This window comes from Ictalurus punctatus, chromosome 7 (genome assembly GCF_001660625.3).
Source record: "Ictalurus punctatus breed USDA103 chromosome 7, Coco_2.0, whole genome shotgun sequence".
NCBI lineage: Eukaryota > Metazoa > Chordata > Actinopteri > Siluriformes > Ictaluridae > Ictalurus > Ictalurus punctatus.
The window spans coordinates 7935550-7950857 of NC_030422.2; the positions used below are offsets into that span (position 1 = coordinate 7935550).

At 41.6% G+C, this 15308-nt stretch overlaps 1 protein-coding gene across 1 annotated transcript; it reads left to right on the plus strand.

Moving 5' to 3' along the window:
* Positions 1 to 2574: 2574 nt before the first annotated feature.
* LOC108268064 (adenylate cyclase type 10) lies at positions 2575 to 14000 on the plus strand. The gene is made up of 23 exons (XM_017472748.2): positions 2575 to 2791; positions 3279 to 3317; positions 3401 to 3439; positions 3531 to 3656; positions 3737 to 3942; positions 4030 to 4105; positions 4183 to 4268; positions 4462 to 4647; positions 8242 to 8363; positions 8463 to 8539; positions 8612 to 8783; positions 8928 to 8980; positions 9077 to 9310; positions 9593 to 9877; positions 11187 to 11229; positions 11391 to 11604; positions 11695 to 11832; positions 11940 to 12106; positions 12194 to 12341; positions 12716 to 12920; positions 13010 to 13106; positions 13398 to 13508; positions 13589 to 14000. Exons 1-21 carry the CDS (start codon positions 2662 to 2664, stop codon positions 13015 to 13017), a joined length of 2754 nt encoding a protein of 917 aa, XP_017328237.1. The 5' UTR covers positions 2575 to 2661; the 3' UTR covers positions 13018 to 13106; positions 13398 to 13508; positions 13589 to 14000.
* Positions 14001 to 15308: the final 1308 nt, after the last annotated feature.

Genomic DNA, 15308 nt, shown 5'->3' on the forward strand with positions numbered 1-15308 from the left:
TTACTAACAGTGTTTCAGCTAAAATCAATACCCGTCTCTGCCAATCAGAGTAACAGGATGTCTTCCTGACTAATCTCAGTGACCGGCTGCTTCCTGTAGCAGAAGGAACTGAATTCTGGGTAATTCAGGGCAGAGCTTTGCTCTTTGCCAACCAAAGGGAAAACGTGATCCGCCAGCTCGTCTAGGGGACCGTACCTGCAAAACATCCATAGAAAGAAAACAGTTCTTCACCTAGGTCACAAATCTGACTGAAGTCCTGGATGGTAATTTATATAGTAAAGTATTTTATACAGCTTCACGGTGGGGGAAATAAGTATTGAAAGCAGCAACATTCTTTTCAGTAAATATATTTCCAGTGAGGCTATTCACGATAAGTTTTCACAAGACATCAGTATTAACTCAAGAAATCCAGAAATATAAAGAATTCACAACATTAAGGTCCACAAATGAAGTTGTGTGTAATAAAGTGGAATGACACAGGAAAAAAGTATTGAAGGAAAGGGTGTTCTTGAAATTTGATCTTGTTTCTGAACACTATAACTACTTTGAACGAGAGAGCTAGGCTGTATTAACGTGGACTATTTTACATGTAAAACACGTTGCATTACATTCGTCTTGCGTTCTAAAAACGTCCGCATACGAATGATGTAAATTGGGACGAAGAGTGTCTCGTTAGCCATGACATTGTTAAATCAATCAGTGGGACACCTGCGCTTGTTCCTTTTAACGTTCATGTCTATGTCCGCTGCCGTGTGATCACCTGGATGTGCTGCTCCGGCTCTCGCTGAACAAAGCAGACGCAGAGAGAGGTGTTGAGAACCACTGGTTTAATGTAATGAATGAGGCTGTCCCACATTTATCCACCCACCAGAGCGAGCCCTCGGCCGAATACTAAACACGGACATGTGCCTCACACTCACTTCCTGTTTGCTGCATATATAAACATGCCATTTCCACCTCACGTTTGCGAAGTATTGCTAGTCCATCTTCATTACCGAGCCGTTTTCCATTGTCTGCCATGTTTGCGTCATGTTTTGACCGTTGCCTGTTTTTTTAAAATTTATTTTAGAATTACTGATACTTTGGATTATCCTTTGTTTTGTTTGCCTGCTTGGACAGTCTTTTGGGTTACAGAACTTAATCTGCCTGCCCCTCGACTACGTCTCACTGCTTACCGATTTGGATTGTTTGTTTGTGTATTTTCAGTCAAAGTTCCTGCACATGGATCCTAACACCGTTTCCATGGCCTGTTCATCACACTTAAGCTCCCCAAGAAAGTTTGCACAGGGGAAACAAGATATGCTGTCCAAAGGACCATGCACTTTTACATTGCCACCAAGATGCACCAAGCCATGAATATTGTATACCTTATATACCACCTGTTCATTACCATACAAACAGCGATAATGCTCAACAAATGAAACCAAAAAGGAGTGAGTCCAATCATTCATTGCGTATCGGTTAATACATTATTACACACTGTATAAGGGTATAGTTTTATACGGTGTAGGATTATGCATTATTGCATGCTGTATAAGGGTATAGGCTTATAAGATATTAAAAACATTAGACCTACTGTTTTCTTCCCCCTTACTGAAGATTACCGATATTAGTGACAGCACCGTGTCAGTCAGTACAACATATTGCAAAACAATTATCAGTTGATTAATGCTAGTTATCCAATAGTTATTTAGCAAATTTAGCCTAAATTCTGATTTCTACTAAATAGGAAGAATATGTATTTTCAGTTTGAAAGTGGAGTAGGGCTGGTCCGAAATTTTCCCCTAAACTTTTATTTCCTTCCCCTACTTTGGCAACAATCTTCAAAATTAGCTAAATAACATTATGAACATGTGAACTATTTTTCTTCATTAGCATATAAAGACAACGTTTATATTTGATACTCTGATTTTATATTTATATATATATATATATATATATATATATATATATATATATATATATATATATATATATATATATATATATATATATATATATATATTTTTTTTTTTTTAATTAAAAAGTAATATGATTCATGTATAATGCACCTGCACCTCGGGTGAATATGATGGTTTCTGGTCAGGCTGAGTCTGACTAAACTATCTCAAGTGACATACATACTTGAAACAGAGCAAACTTTAATGAACGCTAACAGGATGGGGGTGAAAACTTTTACTCAACTCTCCTATCGGATGCCAGCAGGAACATTTCTCTTTGCTTTGTGTTTGTTTGTGTGTAGCTGTCTGTTTCCTTTTTTTTTTTTATTATTATTATTATTATTATTATTATTATATATTTTGTTAAAGTTCAAATTCAAACGATTTCCTTTCTCATTAGTCATCCAATTGTGATGATTAAACAGAGAGTGAGTTTGTGTTAACAGTTAATAAGCAATTAATTCGTTCATTAATTTTTACATTCATTTTAATTTCATTCACTCCAGTAAAATATCAGAGCGCTTCAAGGCGCCATCTAGAGGCGATTGAAGGCAAATACTGGAGCTGTGAATACTCTGACGAGTAGTGGAATATAGAAGGCAGAAGTGGAATATAGAATGTGTAAGTGTTCAGAAATAAAGTACTTGTTGTCTTGAGAACAGTTTATTCTACAGTTACTGGTTACATTAACCGTGAGTTTGGACGAAACGAAAATTCAGACATGAATTTCCACAATCCTAATATTTTGAATTCAACAATCCGTCTTACTGAGTTGTACGATGTTGTATCATCAGAGGGAATTCGCACCGCACAATTCAAGACTGGTGTTTTGCTGCACGTGTGTACAAAAAGTAGGTGAGCTGGGCAACCTGGCTGATGCTTGTTTTATGTGTAAATATTTTCTTGACTGCACAACTATCATGTAGCTACGATTCTAATGGGTGATTCAGGGGGAAAAAACTTTTCTGCTCACTTATGCTGTATGCTTATGCTTGACAATTTTTTTTCAAGAGCAACAATAAGTTTTCATAAACTATTTGTTTATTTAATTACTTTACTTACTTACATTCTTACTGCTTACATGTAGTACTTAACATTGACTACATGATCAATCACATTGTGTGTAATATATCAATGGACAGTAATTGGATATTTACTGGTTAAAAATGGCCAATAGCAGGTGTAAATTTCAGTAAGAGCAGTGGATGGTAGATTTATCCCATTAATTAGTGAACAGAAAGATACCACCCTTTTAGACAAATTAGTTTGGACTCTATGTTTTTTGTACTAAATGTATTTTGCTGGAGTTTTCTTATTCTTGTCATTTTTCTTTTACAGGATTGAGGACATATCCACACTATCCCAACATAGTTCCATGTAAGTTATGAATTTTTTGCCCTGCACTAATTGCTTAGTACATTTTTAACTCAGCAGATTGTAACGTCTGTTTGAATCTACAGGTATCCATGCTGCAGGCGGTTACGTGGTGCATCACACAGGTATCTTTATTTTGTTCTGTAAAGTTATTTGTTAGAAAAAATATTTATGCACTTATGACAGTACATCAATGTTACATAATCTTGCCTGCAGCTTTCACGATTGTGGCTGAGTGGGTGGAGGAGAACGTGCAGCTGAGTGACACCATATCTCAGGTTGTCCAGTGTGCTTTCAAAATTCTGGAAGTGTACAAACTCCACAGTCGACCCATCAAAATAGGTGCTTATTTTATTCTATATGCATAATTTAGCGTCTTTATATTTGATAGAATATTTACATGTTGTTCTTGTTTCTGGTAGCATTATCAGCTGGGACGTTCGCCAAAATGAGACTAGGAGATGAAGAGCATCAGGTTTGTGCTGTCATTGGCCCGGCTGTGGAAGAGATACGATCGGCTGAAGCGCTGCTCGACCATGGCGACTTCATTCTGTGCCCTGAAGCATGGCGGCACTGCGACAGACAAAACCTTACTGTCGAAAATATTGAAAATGAAGAAGCTGTCAAGGTTGGTGTTAAACCTCATCTAGCAGACTTTTCTGAAACTGTTATTTCCTCTGATTTGAACTTAATGATATAAATGTTGATGCATCAGGTGCAATACAGCAAGGAACAGCAAAGTGTCTCGGTGGAAGACCGGCGCCGTTACAACGTTGACATCCATATGCCGAGTAAGCCACTTTTTTCACACAGCTTTTAATACGCAGATTTCTACTGTTACATAAATCAATTTAAATGTTTTCTTTAGGAAACCTGAAAAAAGCATACCTGTTAACAAATGTTGAGAGAGACCGTGTCATCCGTAAGTTTATGATGCAAACAGCCCTGAACAAGGTGAGTACTATTTGAGGCAATAATGTATCAGAATCAGTATATTAGATGGTCGTACAGTACATAGCCAGAATTGGTCATTGGCGTAGGCAACATAGGCTCAGGGATTTCATAAGACAGGCTTTGTGTTCTAACTGCATTGACACCAGAACTGTCCATGGAGAATCGTACTGAGTTCTTCATTTTTTTCCATTAGATACATGAAAACTGGCAATGGACAACCCTCCCAGACATATGGCCTGCTACCATCATGTTTGTGAATCTGCAATTCGTGCAGACTCGGACGGATCTGGGATTCAGTCGTCATAAAGGCAGTGAAATTATTGCAGAGCAAATGTTCAGCTGCCGTGGGGAAATCTGCAACGTCTTCTTTTTTGACGAGGTAAGTTTTCCAAGTCTTGGTTACTACTGTCACAACTGGCAAGTGGATATGGATGCAAATGCAGAGAGAGAGTTTATTTAAGAAACACGGGCAAACAAATCCAAATGCGTAGGCAAGGTTGTAATCCAAAAACAAGCATAGTGGTGCAATGCGATGTGCAAACCATACAGCCAGGGCAAAACTGGATTACCAAAACCAGGGAGAGGGCAATCAAAACCAGAATAGCAATAAACAGTCAGTACCTTGGTAAGTCAGGTACAAACACTGTTGACTCATATAATGTGAAACAAATTGTCATAGACTCCAGCTTCACAAGTTGTGGCTTTACTGACAACCATATACGCTGCACCTGACAGCTATACTGAACATACTGACTCCCGGGGGGCAGGGTGACGGCAGACCCATGTGGGAACTTACAGTGATGTCACACATATTGATGTGCTACAAACACACTGAGTGTTACTTTGCAATCAGAATGTGAATCGGAGTCCCTTAAATACTGTGATTGTTCGATTGTATGATTGTTCTCAGGTGTGCGATTGTTGGGAAGTGTAGTCCATTGCGGCCATATCCGTTGGCCATGAGGTGTTCTGGGAAACAGAGTTCTCTGTGGCTGTAGGAGTTTTCCTGACAGAAGCCCTCCCTGAAGGGCTCAATCTGGGAGCACTGTTCTTTCTATACCTCCCCCTCAGGCAAGACTCTGGGAGCTTTGGGTGTCTGATGTGGTATTATTGGCATAGGCTGGGATCAAGGATGTTGTGAGCTGGGATCCAGCAATGTTCCTCAGGGTCAAACCCCTCCCATTCGTTGAGGTACTCATGTTTGCTGTTTAAGCAGCAGGAGTTGAGTAATGGCCATAGCCCGGTAAGCTGGTTGACCTTCAATCTCAAGTGGTTTTGGTGGAGTTGTTGAGGGAATGTCAGTGGTCCCTACATGATGGGTTTCAGACCTGAGACATGATAAGATGGTGCAATACGGCAATGTTGTGGTAGGTTGAGTTTGTACGTGACTTTGGTAACGCTTCAAGATTTTGTAGAGACCAACGTGCCTAAGTCTATGGTAGCTAGCCAGACGTGATCCTTTGGTGAATAACGTTTCTTCACTGAGTTGGTCGGCATTTTTCTTGTTGATCTGTGCCAACTTTTCTAGGCATTGGCGTGTGCTCTCTCATACCTGTTCACTCTGCTTTAAACAACTCATCAATGGCTGGAGAGTTGGTGGGGTTAGCATTCCAGGGACATGGGGGTGGTGGTAACCAAACATGCACTGGAATGCTGTGAGTTGCATAGCTGAATGTCTCTGTGAGTTCTGGGCATATTCTGGCCATGGGAGGAACTGGGCTTAGTCTCCTTGATTTTGGGCACAGAACATTCAGAGAAAACAACTTATCTCCTGATTAGCCCTCTTCACCTGTCCATTAGCCTGTGTGTGATAGCCTGACGTTAGGCTTATGGTTACCCCAGTCTGTGTGTGCCTCAGTCGCGGACTACTGCAGGACACCATAATATCAAAACAAATTGTTGAACAGTAGTACAGCTGTGGCAAAGGCTGTGGCAATGAAAAGGAATAAGGTTTCGAGACTCTGGGAGATCAGTGATGAAGTCCACTGTCAGATGGTACCAAGGACGTTGTGGCATAGGTAAAGGTAAAAGTGTACCTGCAGGTAGAGCACAAGGGACTTTGGCTTGGACACAGGCTGTGTTTGAGACAAAGCGTTGCACATCTGCTAACCTATTTGGCCACCAGTACTTGCAGAGCTTTACAGTCAGTAGCTCACATTTTCCAATGTCATGGTTCTGCTCTGTGGGGGATAACTTTCTGGACAAAAATGCCACTGGATGCACTGTAGCTCGATCGATGGTTATTCCTTCAGGACTAATGATTTACCCCAGGAATTAGATTTTCTGTTTGTGAAATTCTCACTTATCTCCCTTGACATACAACTGGTTGTGCAACAGGCACTAGAGGACTTGGTGGACATACTTGCGTTTTGAGCGAAGGAGAGTATTTTAGGATGTCATCAATTTAGGCAATGATAAATCTTCCCAGCATAACCATAGGAATTCCTTTCTGTGACAATGGAACACCAAAGGGGTGCTGTCATGGAGATGGAAGCAAGTGCGGGTATGCAGATCAATGTCAATCATCCAAAGGGGAAAGGCAAAATTCGTGGTCGTTAAACAGGTAGCAGTCAGGCAATCAGGCAAACAAACAAAACTAGGCAAGACAGAAAATCAGGGTCGAGAGCAGAAACAATGGACAAAGTCACTTTGGCAAAACACGATGAAAAGGCTTGGAGAACGGCAGAGAACCAGTCAACTGAACGTTTACTTCGCACCATCTGAATGCTCCCAAAGTCTCCTTTATTCTGAGTGTGTGTGTGTGTGTGATTGGGTGCAGGTGTGTGTGGTTAGAACTCCGGGGAAGGCGGGCGCGTGTGAAGTGTAGTCCTCAGTGGCCATGTATGTAGTTTGCGGTGCCTCCTGGGAAACTGAGTTATGGTTTGGCTGTGATATGACAGGTGCCATATGGCATGATGCAGTATTCAGAGTGGTCAGGGGTGCCGATAAAGCCCATCTTCCTCTTATCTTCCTCCTGGCTCCATATCAGATTATATGCATTTTTGAGGTCAAGTTTAGTGAATATATTTGCCGGGCCCAGCTGGAAGAAGTGATCTAATTGCCCACAGTAGAAACATTGTTGCTTTCTGTGGCACAGCTGCATCGGTTTGGAGGGGCTGCTTGGTCTTATCAGGAGCTCGTTTCTACGTGCAAGTGGCTGGTTTAAAAGCAGGTGGTCCAGGCAACTGGGCAAGTCGATGAGAAAATCAAGAGTCAGCTTCTCATCGCTACAGCTCAGGACGTCGACATTCAAACCCCACTGGAAAACAGCTTTCGGAGCCGGATTATTCCACTTGTTGCCGGCTGCAAGTGTGCGGAACTCAAGAGTACTGATACTCAGCCATGTGCCTAGTGCCTTGAGCAGCTGTTCCCTGATTTCCTTTCCCTCTGATGCACGCTGGAAGAGCGTTATGAACCTATCGTACGAATTCAGCTGGTCGCCTAATTGATACCACATCGCGGTGACCCAATCTTTTAGGGGGCCGAGGAAGGCGGTTATCTTCTGCTGGTGCATCAGCCCCTATTTAGTGTCGAAATAGAGGGAACACTATAGCAGAAAGCCTTTTCTTGTGCATACTTGTCCGGTTGAGGGATTAGTAAGCTAGCAGCTAGTGAGTGGCAAGGGTCTGCGAGAGTATGCTAACCCTTGCATCGAGATCCACCAGATGTTGTCGGTGCTCACCCATCAGTTGACCTTGAGCTGCTATTGACGGTCGTTCTGGGAAACAGAACAGTGGCTGTGGGAGTTTTCCTGACAAATACATTATAAGTAAAACAAGATCCTCTTGCTTCTTGAGACAGTAGCAGACATTTAGCTGGGTTCACAGTTGATAGTCTTACAGAGTTTAATGGAAAAGTAACACATACGTTTTGACCTTCAGAGCAAACCCAGACACCTGCAGTTTTTACCATTGTAAAGCTGAATCAGAATATCAGACTCAATCATTTCTCTGGATCTGTCATGTGTTTTCAGGGCTGTATCTTTGTGTGTGCTGTTGGCTTACCTGGGGATAAGAGACCGGATAAGACTGCTCAAGCACTGCAGGCTGCCTACCGGATACATGAGACGTGCCGCAAAGAAATCGACAGTGTTTTGTAAGTCACAGCATGGAGTGTTCCAAACAAACTCCTCGTTATCATTTTACACACTTACCCACATGGAGCATTTTGACTAGTCCTGTTTGTGTCCTATAGGGGTATCTCTATAGGTGTAGCTACAGGAAGAGTCTTGTACGAGTTTGAGCAGACTCCTTTGAGAAAAGAATACAGAGGTAAGGAGTGTTTTCCTAGACAGTGTTACTTTAATGTTTAGTAAATATTAATGTTTTGTTAACTATTAACAGTGTCCGGAGAGAAAGTGTATCTGGCTGCAGACTTGTCGATGGACTACCCAGGGATTGTGTCATGTGATGTAACGACCAAACTTTACTCCATGCTGCCTCTTTCAACCTTAGTGCCTCAAGGGAGGATCAGTCAGCTTGAGAATGTGTGCTATCGTGACGATATAAATCAGATGTAAATGCTTTCAGTTCTTTTTTTTCTTTTTTTGCAGTATTGTAGTTTTTTGTAGTGATTAAAATCATCTGAACACAATGAGTGACAACCAATACATAAGTGGAATACTTAACAGTAATCTGAGGAACTGGAACTGTATTTCAGGCTTGCTAATAAAGCTGCCGTATCATCCGGGGGGATTGATGGCAGGCGATTGGGTGAGTGTTTAACATTCATCAATGAAGCACATTCCTTTATTGTAAACAAGTCTTACCTCAGCAATGCACTTATTACTTTTGTTAAATCTTGTCTAGCTTTAGCTAACATGCAGACAATGGAGCCACTTGAGGAGATGGTGGTGAAATATGCCTCTGCTATTGGCTACACCTTCACCATTGAGATGCTGAAGCACATGCTTCCTCATATGAGGGAACATGAGCTCGCAATCCCCCTAAGATCACTGTTTAGAGCGGGCATCTTCAAGTGTTCCTCAAAGCCCAGGAACGTCTCATTAACCCAGACCTGTTACTGTGAGAACATCTGCAAAGGTAAGAGATTATAAGTCTCTCTCTCTCTCTCTCTCTCTTTCTCTCAATGTACTTCATTGATTCATTCTTAAGAAAACATAAGGATTGTTGAATTAACACAGTGGTAAAAGTATTTTTGATAGCACTGGATAAAATATTTACATTTCCAAAGCATTGCACAATTTTGAGCAAATAAAGAATTGTTGTTAATCCTGCATCAGCAAGAAATCCTTGTGATTGTAATCATTTAATAACGCTAGATATAACTGTACAGTGCTGACACTTAAACTGTTTCTCTCTCAGAGTACACTTGGTTCTCAATGGATCCTGTGTGGACGTGTCGGCAGATGAGTTTCTGCAACAATGATGAAATGGAGATGGTACATAAGCTGACAGAGAGGAATAAGGGCCTACTTTGTTCGATCCACATGACATGTGCAAACTACCTGGAGAAAAAGACCTACCGCTGCAGCAAGTGCGATGACAGGAGTTTCATATTTGAACACAAAAGAGCCACAGATGACAGTAGCGAGCATCTCCAGGAGATCTACAAGGCAATACGGCCTTATGAGATCTTTCGTAGCCAGGGTCAGAGAATGAAATCTTCTTGACTTCCATTCTAGTGCCTGACCCATACGAACATATATTAAAGGCTTAAACCTTTAGATTGTTTACATTGTTGGCCAATATCATTTTCTATGGTCGGAAATGAAACAGATGTCAGTCGTTTAACAAGAAAGATTCTCAGTCAGTTTCTCAATCTCATATAATATAACTTGCATTATATAAACATAATAACGATTTCATTGTTTTAGAATGAATAAGTGATTCAATGACTACATTTACATGGACAGCATTAATCTAATTATTGAACCTAATCTGAGTAAGATAATAATGTGATTAAGGTGTTTACATGAGTCGCTTTTAGAATACTCCAGTCATGTTCCCGTTTGACATGTTTTAGATCATAATTAGATTAACAGTTCATTACGCATCATTACGTCACCGCGCCACGCCGTCCGACGTCCCTCCACAATTTCACGTATCAACATACAGTTCGTCTTCGTTATGGAACCGTATACAGTTTTGGGTGTTTTTATTTAATCTTTTTACGAACGCTTTAAGTGCAGTTAATTATTTGTCATGCTGTACGTGCAAACAGACAACTGCTTGAAGCCAATGGGTGTGTCCCAAATCGCGTAGTTAATGTCTATATAGTAGCCGAGATACATGTATTTTTCCCCACTACAGGCCTATAGTAGGAAAGTATGCGATTTGGGAAGCAGCCGAACTGTCTTGTTTGCCGTAAAACTGCCGTGTGTGATCGTGCCCTGTCGTGATTAAGGTGTTTACATGTCAGTACTACACGTCCATAATGCGACTAAAACAGGAGTACTCCACCTGTCTTAATGAGATTATTGCTTACTTCGATTATGACCTTAATTAGATTAAGGTAAGTAAAAATTGCTGTTTACATGGTAGTTTCTTAATTAGAGTATGGTCTTAATCGGATTAAGAGTGGATTATTGTTGTCCATGTAAATGCAGCTAGTGAAGTTGTTCAATAAAGGCATCACATTTACAAATGTGGTTTCCCATACTGTAGATTATTTAAAGATTTTCACCGATACTGATCATTTTGTTGAACCGTATCAACCACATCAGCCAATTTTATCAGCAAGCCAATTAAATGGTCAGGTCCTATTCTGAACAAACTCTAATTCAGTACCGTTCTAAACATGCAAATATACTGTAGACATACACACACAAACCACAGTGTGGAGGTCTGTATGTTTGTAAATACTGATGAGGAAAAAAAGTGTAGACATTGTAAAACCACATACACAGGATAACACACAGCATTGGTATGTTTAGTGAGGTTTTTTTTCTGTGTGTAGGCATTTGCTCTCGAAATCAGGTGTACCCAACTGAAAGAAATTGGTGAGGATACATTGATCGCATTCATATAGACAAAACATTTATTATAGAGATGTGATTATGATTCAGAGCTTATATACAGATGCTGATAAATCTGATGGATGCATTGCTGTAATGTAACCTCACCATATACAGGAAGTAACATTGCTTGTGTATGTATGCAGTAATGATACAAAGAACATCCTGGCCAAGGTGAATTCAGTACCGATGGAAGTGCGTCATAGGATGACTGCAGGCAGCTGCGAGTGTGCTCAGCTAGTGGAGACAGTACTCATCCCTAGAGTGAGACACTGGAGGTTTGCAGGAGACGTGCCCAGGACATTTTACTACCTGTTGGAGAGTGCAGCTGCCTGTGTATATCTTCAGAATGATCCTAGGGTATGTGTGTAGTCTAACTGCTTATTTAACTGTATAACTGCCCCCTGTTGTGATCATTGCACATGACTGAGAAAGTGTGTCTTGTTGCAGGCGTTGGAGTATTTGACTGAGGCCAGGTCCATTCTAGAAAATTTAAAAGGAGGGAGGTCTGCGTTTCCGTCAGCAGATCCTGGAGAAGTAAAAATCTGTGAATTTCAGCAAGCATTTATGCATCGGCTCACGGGAGAGGTATGTAAAGACTCAGGTATTCAAGACTCAAATGCAAATCCAAAGTGCAAATATAACTTGTCAAAGACAAACAGGTCACGTCTTCATTATGTCTTAATTTCTCCCAGATTCAGTTTAAAGCAGGGAAAATTCTGGAGGCAGAAGAGAATTTTAAGAAAGCCTTGAAGATCCTGAACTGCAAACTGCCTCGCAGTTCTGTTGCACAATCCTTTAAGCTCATATACGAAAAGATGAAGAAACTCCATTACCGGTCCAAACAGTTCCAGATCCCAGAGTATGAGTCTATTGTTCATGTTATCATTGAACAAGAAATTAATACTGTCAGAATGCAGAAAGTTTTATAAGATGATTGTGTGTGTAGGAAAAGAAAGCTGGACCGTCTGCAGGAATGCATTGATTGTCTGTCTTTCCTGTGGCAAATCGGCTGCATGTGTGGCCAGCTCAGGAGTGCATCACTGGCCATCACCATGGAAATCAATCTTGCCTTCCAGAGCGCCAGTCCGTTCAAGGTCAGTGTCAAAGTTCAACAGGATTAAGACATGTGGACATGAGTCCGATTTTAAGTATGATTCCACAGATTAATCACAGAAAAATAGAGAAAGGTGAATTAGAGCGGAGAAAGAGTCTAATTAAAAGTGTGATCAATCATATTTAATGGAGGACATGCTTTTTGTAATATTTGCTTTTAGTTAACGTCAGTCACTTATTATACCTTTAATGTATGGACCTAGATTATTAAACACAGATCCCAGACAGCCATGATCTTTTAAAGATTTGTGCTTTCCTTCAGGTTTGTTAAAGAATGTCTTGTGGCTATTTTGACTAGATCGTGAAGCCAATGACACAGAACAAGATTAACAAGTCATGTTTGTTGTATCTGCAGATCCTCTGCTCCGCCATCGACTATCTCAAGTACAGTCAGTTTATTGGCGAGGAGAGTGAGTGCAAGCGTCTCGAAGCCTTCCTGTGCAGGACTTGTGCCAGCCTGTCAGACCATCCTGAGGGACGGAGGCTGATCAGCCGCTTGACTCCAACCCTTGCCGCCGTTAAAATGTGCACAGGGGACCTGGAGCAGTCCATCGAGTGCAGTAAGTAGACACGTCCTTCTTAAAGGCTCAGTTTCCTAATGTGCATATGAAAGAACAAGACTAAGTTTCTGGTGGCATGCGTTCGACAGCTGTTTGAGCTCAGAAGCTGGGTGAAGTTCTGAACAGACCCGGTTTGGACATGAGGACAACAGTTGCATTAGATCTTCCTCTGCTCCTCACTGACAGGTGGGTGTGGGTTGATGTTGCTTCAGTTATTGCTTGAAACAATTATACCTGATGATGCAGCACATGTGACTGTGTGTATGTGTCAATGTGTACAGATACAGCGAGAGTGTGATTTTGTATTTTAAATACATATTTCAGACCCATGTATCATAAGTACAGCCCATCCCTGTCCATGGTCAAACCTTACTACTTTAATGGTTAGTTATGTTTACGGATAAACAGTAAACCGACCTTAAAATAATTATCTGAAACATCCTCTAACATGAACAGTTTTGACCTTGTTTGGTTCAGGAATTGCATTCAGACCATTCGAGGAGTGTTTGGCATTTGTGGAAGAGTCTCGGCCAGATGTGAACCTGAAAAGAGTCTGATGCTGCATCTTTACTCTGCAGTGGCTCTGTGGTGAGAAGTTACTCTGTTACATGTAAGATAGCATTCAGGATATACTGATTCTGTAAGTTTGTGTGTGTGTGTGTGTTCAGGTATGCACGGCTGGCAAATTGGGAAAAGTTTGCAGTCCTCTTTGATAAGGCGTATAATGTTTATGCTCAGATTCCAACCTCCACTGAGTCCATCAGTGGTGTGGTCATGCTCCTGGAGTGCAGCGTCCTTCTTTTCAGGAAAGAACTGACTGAATGCAACCGTCAAAGAAGTATTACTTTAAAAGAGCACAAAAGGTTTTTTTTTTTAAAAAGCTTTCATTCAGATTTTTAAAAATGTGTGGCATCAGAACTGAGACAAAAACGGATAACAGTCTTTTACTGTGAACCTGTATGGAGAGTTTTGTTAACTTGGTCTATTTGTGTGTGTGTGTATATATATCTATATCTTGTGGTGAGACACAAAAAAAAGAACACTAAACCAATAAAAGTAATAAAAGCACTGGTGTTTTAAGCCTGTCTCTGTCTTCCTTCTCCTTGGTCCACTTCAAAGCTGTCACAAGAGCTTTATTATGGAATATAAGCAGACAAATGCAAAATGTGAAACAATAATGTGGTCACAAACAGGCAAAGGTCAAGCACTCGGAAAACGGGCATAGACGAGGCTAAACTAGAATCAAAATCAGGAACACGGAAACATGAAACACAAGTAACACTTACACACAATACTTGACTTGGCTCATTCAGGCAGAAAATAGGCTGTGGGTTGTCAACAGGATCGCTGGGGTCATATGGCTGGGCTAGGACATGAGTGTTATGGTTCTTAGGTAGTATCCAGGCTTGGGGCATCGTGTCTTCATTGCAGCAAAGAGGCGGAGCAATGTCCTCAGTGGAACAGGATAGAGTGACGTCCTCAAAGGAGGGGGAAAGTGGCGCGATGTCCTTGGCCGAGCATAGAGGCAGAATGACGTCCTCAGCGGAGCATGGAGGTAGAACGAAGTCCTCAGTGGAACAGGAAGGCGGAACGACATCCTCAGTGGAACAGGAAGGCAGAGAGGTCCTCAGTGGAACAGGGAAGCTGAGCATCGTTTGTTGTCGATTCTGCACGCTGAATCTGGTTGGCTGTGTCCGCACACTCAGACGTGAGCATAACTTGGTTGACCGTACAGTATCAGACTCAGACAGGAACATGGCTTGAGAGGCGGTCTCATCAAACTTGGACAGGAGCATGGCTTGGGAGGACAACTCGTCAACCTCGGACAGGACCATGGCTTGGGGGGTCACCTCATCGGCCTCGGACAGGAACGTGGCTTGGGAGGCTGTCTCCATGACCTAGAACAGGAACGTGGCTTGGGAGGTTGTCTCGTCGACCTCAGACAGGAACTCGGTGGGTGAGACCCCCCCTCCTGGCTCTCAAGCTCTGTCAGTAAGATCGCCTCTTGGGTCTCGGACTGGAGCTCTGGAGATGAGGATCATTGGGATATGCTGCGGCTCTCGCTGAACAGAGCAGACAGAGAGAGGTATATGTGCAGAGGGAAAGCAAGACCTTGCACTTGCAGGACAGTACTGGCGATTTGGAAAGTCGCTAAGGTTTGTCCAACAAGTCGATAGATTTGTTGTTAGGCACTTTTTTTTGGATATATGTTGTGGGTCGTGCTGAAATGTGCAATTCCTTTTCATCAGCAGCTTACTAGCAGGTACCTAAAGGTTTTGCACTTAAATCAACTGATATTTATAGTTATTCATGATTCATTCCACCTTGATAGAAAAACAGCCCTAAAGCATGATGCTGCCACCACCATGCTTCACCGTGGGTACACAG

What these genes read in the sequence shown, in the direction of transcription:
- LOC108268064 (XM_017472748.2), top strand. Translation starts at nt 2,662, where the DNA reads ATGAATTTCCACAATCCTAATATTTTGAATTCAACAATCCGTCTTACT. An exon ending in TTACGTGGTGCATCACACAG is followed by an intron (nt 3,440 to 3,530) that starts GTATCTTTATTT and finishes TCTTGCCTGCAG; the next exon opens with CTTTCACGATTGTGGCTGAG. An exon ending in AAAGAAATCGACAGTGTTTT is followed by an intron (nt 8,364 to 8,462) that starts GTAAGTCACAGC and finishes TGTGTCCTATAG; the next exon opens with GGGTATCTCTATAGGTGTAG.